Source organism: Zonotrichia leucophrys, chromosome Z, assembly GCF_028769735.1.
Source record: "Zonotrichia leucophrys gambelii isolate GWCS_2022_RI chromosome Z, RI_Zleu_2.0, whole genome shotgun sequence".
Classification (NCBI taxonomy): domain Eukaryota; kingdom Metazoa; phylum Chordata; class Aves; order Passeriformes; family Passerellidae; genus Zonotrichia; species Zonotrichia leucophrys.
Window position 1 is genome coordinate 37993016 of NC_088200.1, and position 11084 is coordinate 38004099.

The 11084-nt window shown below is 41.2% G+C and overlaps 1 protein-coding gene across 5 annotated transcripts in view; it reads left to right on the top strand.

Moving 5' to 3' along the window:
- KANK1 (KN motif and ankyrin repeat domains 1) overlaps window positions 1-9783 on the top strand; it is a 124555-nt gene extending 114772 nt beyond the window's left edge. For all 5 annotated transcript variants that reach the window (XM_064735454.1, XM_064735455.1, XM_064735456.1 and 2 more), the window contains 5 exons: window positions 2061-2280; window positions 4925-5067; window positions 5630-5830; window positions 8083-8181; window positions 8796-9783. In XM_064735454.1, coding sequence (XP_064591524.1) covers window positions 2061-2280; window positions 4925-5067; window positions 5630-5830; window positions 8083-8181; window positions 8796-8858 — 726 coding nt within the window. In that variant the 3' untranslated portion in view covers window positions 8859-9783. The remainder of the gene's footprint in view (window positions 1-2060; window positions 2281-4924; window positions 5068-5629; window positions 5831-8082; window positions 8182-8795) is intronic.
- The last annotated feature ends 1301 nt before the right edge of the window (window positions 9784-11084 follow it).

Sequence of the window (11084 nt, forward strand, 5' to 3'; positions counted from 1 at the left end):
ATTTTGCATTTGTTACACTTGTGCATATAAATGGCAACAACTTAGTGTGATTCTCTTTCTACTCTAGAGCATCTGGAGCTTCTTAAAGACAATAGTGCTGACTGTATGACACAGTAATGCTGTCTGTGTCCAGTGCTGACATCTGTGGTCCAGGGAATGTTTTGAAAGGGTGTTTCATACAGTTGTGACACATAGTTTTTAATTGTGTTTGTCCTTCACAAGTAGTTTAGGCATTCAAACAACAAATGCTTTAGTCCCTCTTGGAGTTGAAAGTGTCAAAAATGGCAAAATCAGATTATGATGTCTGCCTTGGAAGTGTAATTTGAATTTACATTTCTCTTTCTTGTGCCTAAAGTGTTTTCCAGTACATGCAGTTCTTTGTAGATGGAAGCTATAGACTGATCAGCTCTTGTCCTCTGTCTGCTGATAAATAAGTCTTGTCCAAACAGCTTAAATGTCAGTGTAGCTAAGGATCTGTATGAGTTGTCCCAACCTCTTCCAGCATACTCAGCTCTTGTAGCTGCTGTTTACACCAGAAAGAGCTGTAGACTGCATACTTTTGAATGTGACAGATTAATTGAATTTTTAAAGTGTATTGTGTATTTAATAATGATACTGTGTGTGATACTGTGACTAAAAATAGTTTCTTATTTTGCACTCAGTAGTGCCTGAAATAAATAAAAAATTCTCTTGTGTCAGTTTATGGCCACCTTTGCATTTCAACTCTATGTTCACAGAATACATACATCACATTATAGTTGCACTGATGGAAAATATTCTGTTAATGCGTTTATGTAGTATAGATACATAGGTAGCACTGGTCTGTGTAGAATATTTTCTCTTTACCAGACACAGACCACCTCTAGAGATACTGGTGTGTTTTCACTAGAGGCTATATGAACTTTCTGAATCTCTTCTCTGCAAAATTGCCCTTGAATTTACTGGCCGCCTTGCAGGGGAGGGTTTATGAGAAAGATATGGTGGTCCTTCCAGGTTAGAGAAAGTGTCTCAAAGTTGGAGCTGGTGGTGAATGTGGAAGACTTCTTGGCCCACAGTGAGATCTGCTCTACCTACCTTGTCACAACAGACAAGTCACCTGGCCTAGGAGGCTCCTGCTCCCCACTCGCAGTCCATACCCCCATGGGAAAGTTCATCCTGAATGTGTAGCCTGCATCTTCTCACTGCAACTAAAATCCCTTATTACTTAAGCCAGCCAGCCTTCAGGTGAAGAACAGGTTCTTCCTTTTTTTCCTCTTTTCTGCAACAAACGTTGCATGGTTTCTTTCCCCAGTGGTTCTTTTCAGTGGAGCATCTCCAGTCCTTCCTGTCTGTCCAGTAAGTCAGATTTCCTTGACTTTTGTTCATTCTTGCTGCTTATCTTTGAAACTGTTTCAACGAAATATTTTGTGTCATTCAGTGGTCAGAGCAGACAAGATAGTCCAGGTGTTGTCTTCACAGTACTAGGCAGAAAGAAGGGATTTCATCACGTGCCATGCAAGCTATAAATCTGTCTATTCACCCCAAAACAGTATTTACCTTTTACATTACGATGTGATGTTGGGTTCAGTTTGTAATTGTCTGTAATGACCAGTTCTTCTTCTTCAGAACTGCTGTGCAGCCAGTTCTCATATACTTTGTGCATTTGATAATTTGTCCCTCAGTACTGGGCCTGTCTGACTTAGCATGGTGTTAAGTCCAGTGAGAAAGTCTTGAGTTCATCAGTGATTTATAAATGTAGTTAAGTATTTGATGGAAGTAGTTCTGCAGGTCTTTTTTTTCCATTCACCAGTATTTGATAACTGTTAATTCTGGGAGTATTCTCACCCTGAAATTCTGTGCTGTCAGAGGTGAAAATCAGATGAAGTGAGAGGAAGTAAACGGTGATTTAAAGTGGACTTTAGTCAGGGGGGACACTTCAGTCTCTACATCTTGTTTGTGAGCTGAATACTGTCTTTCCACATGGAACTAAAAAAGATTTGACCTGCATCGCTGACTTACAGGATGGAAAATCTTTTAAACAGATTGCCCATATGTAAATTTTTCTGTCTTGGTTTTGGCAGAGGTTTTGTTTAAACACCATCCAGCATGAGTGGTTTCGTGTTTCAAGTCAGAAGTCGGCTCTCCCTGAAATGGTTGGAGACTACATAACTGCTTTTGAAGAGATTTCTCCTGCTGTCCTCAGACATATCATCAACATGGCAGATGGAAATGGAAACACAGCTCTGCATTACAGTGTCTCACATTCTAACTTTGAAATTGTAAAGCTTCTTCTGGATGCAAGTAAGTTTGCTTTATGTTTTTTTTAATTATTCTTGGTTTTGCAATTCTCATGGATGAAATTCTTGATGGACTAGAGGCCAAGTTCTGTCTTCTTCCAGCAGGTGTTTTAACTGTTAACAGTTATGTGGTGGCTCACCTAGGTAGTCTAGAATCTTTGTTTCTAGTACTAGCTTTGGAGGTTCTTGAAGAAGGTAAAAAGCCACTTAGGTGAATTACATACAGAGTTGAGATAGATAGCTGGATTCTTGCCTCTTGCACTGTAGTCCCAAGTTCAGCAGCACCAGGCTCCAGCAGTTTTCTCTGGAGGCAGCACAGCTGCTGTTCAGCAGTCTATAGGGTGGTGATGGAGGAGGTTGCATTGAGGTATAAATACCATCTTAAACATGCAAGCTAGTCTAGCTTTGCCTAGAGCAGTGCAGAAGTTTTTTCTGGCCACCACGTTGACTCATCTATGCTACTTTGCTGAGAAACTGGGGCAATATGGCATTCTGTCACAGAGACCATTTCCCTAGTGCGTAAGCAATCTGATTCTGCTTCATGTGGTTGCTTTTGTTGCCTCATTTTCTTGATCCTCTTGCAACACACATGCAGAAAGGGTAGTGGCAAAGGGGAGACTGGAGTGTCTGCTCCCCACATTCAGTGTGCCAGATGGCATCCAGCAGAAGGTATCACACACTGGAATTGGTCCCAGGCTGGATGTTTAATCTGTTTAATCCTAGTTTTGCTCTCTGAGTGAAGTTTGTTTCTCTAAACTAGTTAAAAAACCTGTCACAGTTGATTGTGAAAGCTTAACTAGGCCAGTGACATGTCTGAAGTGTAAGCCAAGCAATATTCAAAAATCCAGAAGGGTAGCATCAGATAAACAAGGATATGAATGATACAAATCAGCCTTGATAACCTAGCACATGTGTCACACATGCAGAGACTTCCTCAAGAGGAAAGGGAGCGCTTTGAAATCTCTGGTCCTTTTGAAGGCAGTCCGTGTTTGGGAAGAGTGAGTCACAGCAGGGGAATGCAGGGAATGTCAGGAGCATGGTGAAACGGGGCAGGCTGGCTCTGCAGCACACTGTGGTAGGAGGAAGCTGCCCCTCTGCTTCCCTAAGTGTCTTAGAGGAGCAGGAACTTGCTCATCTCTTGCTGGAAATCAGGACTTCTGTAGGTTATGACAGCTATTGTATGCCCATGAACACCAGGGGTGTTATCTGTAAAATGTAATAATCATGACTAGTCCCACGTAGTTCTCTCTGAAGGAGAGAACTGCTCATGCCAGCACTTGGAAAATGTTTGCAAATAGGCAGATTCCTTCAGGTTTCAACAATCTTTCTCTGGGTTCTGTCTGAATGGTCACTGTGGTGAGCTCTGCAGTGTGGTGATATCACAGGTGGATTCTTAGACCAAGAACTCTGTGTCTGTGCTTGGTGGAAGAGTGGACAAGATGAGATGAGAGAATCCTCCAATATCATGAAGCAGAGTCACCAAGAGGACAAATAGGAGAACAATTTCCCTCAGCCATATGGAAAGGGAGCTAAATGTGACCTCAGAAAACACACAATGCTGAAGTAGTCTAGTCAGAGTAGGAGCACACCACTTCTGAGTTATTCATTACTCAGATTGTAATGCATTTAGCAGAATGTCGTGTTGTCTGGCTTCAGTGGCTTCACAGAAGTGGTGTCTGAAAGTAGTATTAGTCTACTGGTTATAAGGTGTCATCACCAATGTATGTTTAACCTGAAAAAATCTGCCATATTTTTGACTGAAAAAATCATTTGCCCATAAATCTGAAGAATTTCCTGAGCCAGTTTTGCTTGTTAAGATACCTGTGGTGCAATTTAACCTCTAGTCTGCAGATAATGTTTATGTAAAGCTGGGTCCCTGCTTTCCAATATGATGAGCACACTGCAAACCATGCTACCCAATAAACCAATAAGCACTGCTGAATTTCTGCAGAATTTTAGGAACAGAGACAGACTGGAGGCAAGGTTTGAACAAAAAGGAGAACTCTTGTTGGTTGCTGGCACTGATGAGAGGACTTGCCTGTATTTGTTCCCAGAGCAGTTTTGTTCGTTGTCAAATACACTGTAGAACTGGCAGCAGTCTTTAATTTAAAGGGGTGGGTTTTTTGGCAGCTCCAAAATATGCTGAAGTACTCTTGCAGATTTTTTAAGTAACACCAATTGCAGGAAAATTGTGCTGAAGACACAGTCTTTGTGCTGAAGAGAAATATCTTTTCCATTGACCATGTTGCTGGACCACTTTTATTCTGCAGTATGGATGTCCTTGGGAGAAGAGCTTAAGGACTATCCTGGCAGTGTTATTTAGTATCATGCTAAATCTCAGACCATTTGCTTTCACAAGAGGAAAAAATAATGCACAAATAAAGCCCTAAATGATAACATATAAAATGTCTTTGTGCTCTCTCTTGTGTTGTACACATAGTACAAAAGAATTCTTTTCTTTGTCTGGCTCAAGAGCTCCTCTGTTAATTTTTTTCTTCTCCACCTTCCCTTGAATTGCATCCATTATGAAAGCAGTTGCTACTTTTTCTTTTTATAGGCTGCTCTACTGACAGTTTATTCAGTTGATTAGCACAATTACTGCTTTTTGGGTTCTCGCTTTCTGAACAAATTATGTCATCCCTCTGCAGATGTCTGTAATGTAAATCATCAGAACAAGGCTGGTTACACCCCCATCATGCTTGCTGCGCTTGCAGCTGTGGAAGCGGAGAAGGACATGAGGATAGTGGAGGAACTGTTCAGCTGTGGGGACGTGAATGCTAAAGCCAGCCAGGTCAGTCAAACAGTTCACGAGGCACAGTTCTTACTGCTGTGCTCCTGTGCCTTTTCATTGTTCCTTCCATGTTCCCATCCCTGCTCTTACCAGTTTAAATGTTACTCTCATTTGCTTTCACCATTTGTGGGTTTTTTATGTATGTTTTTGATTGCTATATACAAAATGGAGCTGTGGAACAACAGATGAGCCTCAGGTTTGGACCTCTCCAAAAAATGAAGGTTGATCATTGTGTGAAAGAACTATTACTGAATTTTGGGTGGCATTGACAAAATCTGCAGCATTTAGCTCCTTCGAATAAACTACAGCTGTCTGAAAATATTAATTCCATTAATACAATAAATACCTGTGTGAATGTGGGATATATGATACATAAAAGGTATTTAAATAATGGCAATCAAAGCCTTGAGAGTACCATTTAAAATAACAATTTCCCCCCCCCCACCCCCACATGAAAAGTGTTTTTGAGACACTTTTTGAATGTCTCAAAAAAATAGAAGTGTTTGTGCTTTGTCACGGATTGCCTTTGGGTTATTTGGGTTTTTCTCTTCTCTCCATGCAGGCTGGTCAGACTGCACTGATGCTAGCTGTGAGTCATGGCCGGATAGACATGGTTAAAGCTTTACTGGCCTGTGGTGCAGATGTCAATATCCAGGATGATGAGGGCTCTACAGCTCTGATGTGCGCTAGTGAGCATGGACATGTGGAGATTGTTAAGCTTCTACTGGCTCAGCCTGGGTGTAACAGCACCCTGGAGGACAATGTGAGCTGCCTTTCAGTGCTTCTGAAATCTGCTTGGGCGAATGTTTGACTCAGAGTGTCAGAGTACCAACCACAATGAATCTTCTGCTTAATTGGTAGCAAGTGCTGTGATTATTTGGCTAGTATTTTTACTTTTCTAACAGACACACCTGGTAGCAATTTCTGTGGTTAGCTGTAGGTGTTTAGTGGCCACAACAGAAACAAACATTTGTTAGGTCATAGTTAGCTCAACACCTTTCCCTCTCACATTCCTTCTCCCTTTCAAAGGAGTTTTCTAGTTTTCAGATAGGACCTTATCTGGTGACTTAGGGCCTCACTGTCTTGCTTTTCTGTGCCCATGGCAAACATCAGCCCTACAATTCCCTTGAAACAATGTTCACACTGCTCCTACACCATGACATCTGAGACTGTAGGTTCAGCCTTAGTCATGAAGCTACACTGTCCTGACAGTAAACAGATACAGACTGTGACTTCGCTGCCAAGTGAGACACCTGCAAGGGACCATTGCAGCCTACACTGTCAGCAGACCATTTGATCTATAGATTTCTCAAGCTTGAAAACATTGACTTAGCTCCTTTCTTGTTATGTTCTTGTTAACAATATTTCTTGCATACTTTTCCTTTCTTCCTATTGCTTTACCCACTGAACACTGAAATGGAACCTGGGTTTGGGATTTGGGAGGGCAGTGGGAGGTTATTTGTTGAAGCTGTTGCAGAGAGGCAAGGACATGATTTCTCTTCATTCACCCAACTGCTGCAGGAGGCAGCTCAGTTCCTTGTGGTGCTAGCAGTGTGGAACTTCTGGCCAGAGAGGAAAATGTAAGAAGACCTCAGTCTAGCAAAAACTTTCAGGAGCAGTCTAGATTATTGCTGCTTGGATGGTGTTAGCACTATCAGATACAAAATCAATAATTACAGTCTTTATGGGGACATGATAACTTAACTACTCCTGTGGCCAGTTTGATAGTTTCCCAAGCACAGTTTGTTGCTTATTCACAGATTTGTCTGTGCTGTGGGATTGAGATTTTTAGCATTCCCTGAGCTATTCTGAGTGTCACAGTGATGCTTTTCCAGTCTGCGTGGAAAAGTGGTAAGCTGAGCATCATCCTACTAATGTATGGCACAGTGATTCAGCACCTCACTTTAAGATCTTCTGTTGACTGGAGAGTGTTAGCTTTGCATTTGTCATGCATTATACTGCACTGTAGTAGACAGCTCTTCTAGCTTCCTGTCTGTTCAGGACAATTAGAAATTGCTGCCTTTAGGCTCATAAGAAGACTTTCCATGTGGATGCTGTCCATTGTGTCCCATGCTGGCCATTTGAAAACTGGTGCTAACCGTTCCAATACCAGTGCTACAGCAGTGGCTGGAATGTGTGCTCCATTTTTTATTTTTTATTTTATAAATAAAAAAAGATAAAAAAATTATAAAAAATAAACATTTACCTGTGAGACATTTCAAGTACTGGCATTATTGTAGAGTCTTCTGTGTGCAAGAGCCAAAAGCCAGGCAGTGAACCAAGCGCCAGGTTCATATGACAGGTTGTCTGACATCCATGTCGTCCTGGACCAAACATGGTCCAAAGGAAAATTAATAAAATACTCTTATTAGTAAGTAAAAGCAAATTAGTAAAATACTCTTTCAGCTATTTGTTTTTGTTCAGCTTTTTTGTTTCTATCCTCAACAGCTGTGGTTTACGAAAGCAATGGTATCTTCTGAGAAACTAAGGTGGCAGTATTTGACTAGGAAAGTCATTTGTTTGTATTTCGACTTCCATCAAGGACCATTTGGAATTATGAGTGCAATTTCTCTTAGTGTTGATGTGAGCTATACCACAACAATTATCATTTTAACACTGCAATTATCATTATATCTGACCAGCATTTTCCCCTCCCTTATCATCTCTTCTACTTGTTACTGATGTTGTAGTTTCTCTGAGACACCCCAATCTTCTGGTCTTGCACAGCACTACATGTAACATTACTGTGATAGTAGTGTGCTCATTCTTCCACAGCAATAATCGAGACTCCTTGTTCAGAGAAATTACGAGGCTTTGACAATTGGACTGCCTCATAAAACAGCAGTGCAAGGCTTAAAACAAAAGAAATTAAACAAGACTCTAAATTAACCTGTCTGTATGAGCAGTAGGGCCTCCACTTAATAACTGCACTTCTCTGTGGGCTGATGGGGCTTTTAAGAGATCTGTTAAAGCATACAAGCACTAATTGTCTTGTTTCTTCCTTTCTTCTCTCAGGATGGCAGCACAGCACTTTCAATAGCCCTGGAAGCTGGACATAAGGACATAGCAGTTCTCCTCTATGCCCACGTCAACTTTTCCAAAACCCAGTCACCGGTTAGTACACAACCTCCTGTAGGCTATGTTTTAACTTGCTGCTGTTGAATATAATAGTGAAATGTAAATAAGAAATTTACTCCCTGACAGCTGTATAGCAGTACAGCACATGAAATTTTGACTTTTACTCGTAAAGACAATTTCTGTGCTGGTGAGTGGAATGTACTTTTTAAAATACATACTGACTGCAGAAGGTTGAAGCCTGGCTGAGGAATAGTTCCTGCTTCTCCTAATTACCATGGGGTACAGATAGCTTACTAGCAAGGTTCACTGATTCTGGCTAGTGTACAGAGGTGCTGTTGTATTACTTTAATGGCAATTATTGACCTGGAAACTGAAACATAGCTGTTCTAGGTGCTTTGGCAGCTATGCACCCTTCCTGTAGCCCTGACTCACTCTCCTGATAAACTGCTGCTAAACACCTCACTGTCGAAACAATATGCACTTGCAGTTAGTAGGCTGTATGATAGCTGGCACTTTTCTTCCTAAAATTAAAAAAAAAATAAATCTGTACAATTAAAGGTAAGGAATTGAACAGAGTAATTCTGAGTGTTGTGTTTTCCAGCTGGCTGGAATAATTTCTCTTTGATTAACTGTTCTTTATTCTCTTTTAGGGCACTCCCAGGCTTAGCAGAAGGACATCTCCTGGTCCCACCCACAGAGCCACATTCGAGTAGTAGTGTATAAATATCTGTAAAAAATCTCTATGCCATCTTTAAGCTGCTAAATGTTACTGTTTTACTGAGACAGATACTGAATGTAATTGTCTTGTGCCTCAACTCACCAGCAAAGTGAAAGCAAAGATTTAGTGCTAAAGGTAGAAAACTGTAAACTTGAAGCAAGCATATAGTTAAGTAGTGCTCTGTGGAGAACCTTAGCCAGAAATGTTCTTTTGCTCACATACTCATCTTTCTGTACACTGGCATAAATCCTCTTTTTCTTTGTTGTAGATTGTCCTTATGTTATGTGCAGATTAAGACTTCTAAAGCTATCCATGCAGGGGTGTCCCAGTGGCTTATTTTGAGTCATTCTAAAATATATTTACTGTGCTTAGACTTCATCACAGTAAACTTTTCATAAATTTCATTCCAACATGATTTTCATGTTTTTAATTACTTTGAAATTCATGAGTTGCAGTTGCTTATGTAGTCAGTTCCATGGATCTTGAGCTGGTGGGTGAGTGGGTAGGTATTGGGGATAGAGCCTCTTGTCAGGTCTGAAGTTCACTAAATAAGTTGTTGCTAATTGGGGATAATGTATAACTTTTTATATAAAAGATATTAGTGTCTATAAAATTAACTCACACAGTATTTTCAACATTTTATATTCCATAATAATTAAAACCTACATGAAGAATTCCATGTCCTGTTACCATATTTTTATTAACTGTTTCAGTCTATAAGCTCCATACATGTTTATTGGAGAATAAAATTAGAGGTACCAGCTGTATATTCCCTTGAGTGTAATTGAGTGTACATCTTGGTGCGTATTTATGGAATGCTATTACCTTGTCACATTCACTTTAGTCAAGTGCATTGAAATGTTTGAAGTGCCTTAGACTCTTGCCATATTTTCAGAATAAAATTTCATTATGCTGTTTTACTCCTCTCCTGTTTTACTTGTGATTTGCCATCATCCAGAAGGGCTGCACATTACAACTGCAGCAGGAAAACAAGCTAAATTGGAAAGTCAAGGCAGGGAGGACTGGAAAGTCCCCACATGAGGTTTTTCCTTTGCCCAAGATGATCTGCCTTTGCTTGTCTTGCGCAGGGTGCACCCTTTGCTGTTTGGTTAAGAAGTGACCTCTCAGCCTTGTGAAGGATCTTGGGGAGGTGTTGAAGGACTGTGTTCAAGCAGTTCACTTGAACTAATAAGCAGTTAACTGAAATAAAAGCCTTTGAGCTTTACCTTACGAGCAGCCCTGGCTACTTGGTGAAGGAGATGCTTTTTAGATGGCATGGAACCAAGTGCTAAGCTAGTGCCTGTGTATCCTTGTCAGTTCTGGCCTACCTGATTGGGCAGAAATACACCTCAGTGCCTTCCTTCAAGGGATCTGAACAGTTCCGTTACTCTCTGTCCTTTCTCCTTCTCTCCCTAAGTCCTTATCAAACATGAAATAGGAACCCACTGAAGCCATTCTCACTTGGCCTACATTGACGTGGTGACTTGGCATGCCAAGAAGTCTCTGTGGGCCGGACGTGGTTTGGCCCAGCGCTGCACATACGGTGTGATAACCTATGCCAGAGTAGTACCCCAGTGCCTGGGGTGTCTTGTGAGCGAAGGGCAGCTGAAGTGCCTCTGACAGGGGGAGACACAGCACAGCTGTCCCAAATAAGCCCCCCGCCCCTTGATGTCAGTCAGTTTTTACTCTTGCACTTCTCTGGCCAACTTTTCCTCTCACTCTTCACTTAGCGTCTTTTAATGTGTGGATGCTCCCTCACCTGGATTCTACGTGCTAGGTATAGAGGCACATCACCCAGCAAGCCAAATTACTGTGAAAATAAGGTCTTTTCTCTGACACAAGACTGACAGCAAAGAGCAGCAGCAGCTGCCAAAAATAATAAACAAAAAACAACAAAAAATAAAAAACCAACCAAACAAAAAAAAACCTAACAACACAAAAAGCTTCACACCACCAGAAAAATGCCCCAGACTTTGCCATCTTTGTCAAGAGTCAGTGGGTGCAGGCTGTCCTGCACAGCAAGGTGCTGCACCCCATAACCTGAGGTTGTGTCAGACATACTACACAACAGCAGTGCAAGCTTCCCAATGAATTCCTCATTCACTTAATGAGGAAGATTAAGATCTGGGCAATTTTATCATGAAACAGAATTAGTGCAAGTTGGGTCTCCCTGGCTTGGGCATGGCAAGAGTTTCTTTTGAGTCTTTTTCAGATCTGTGGA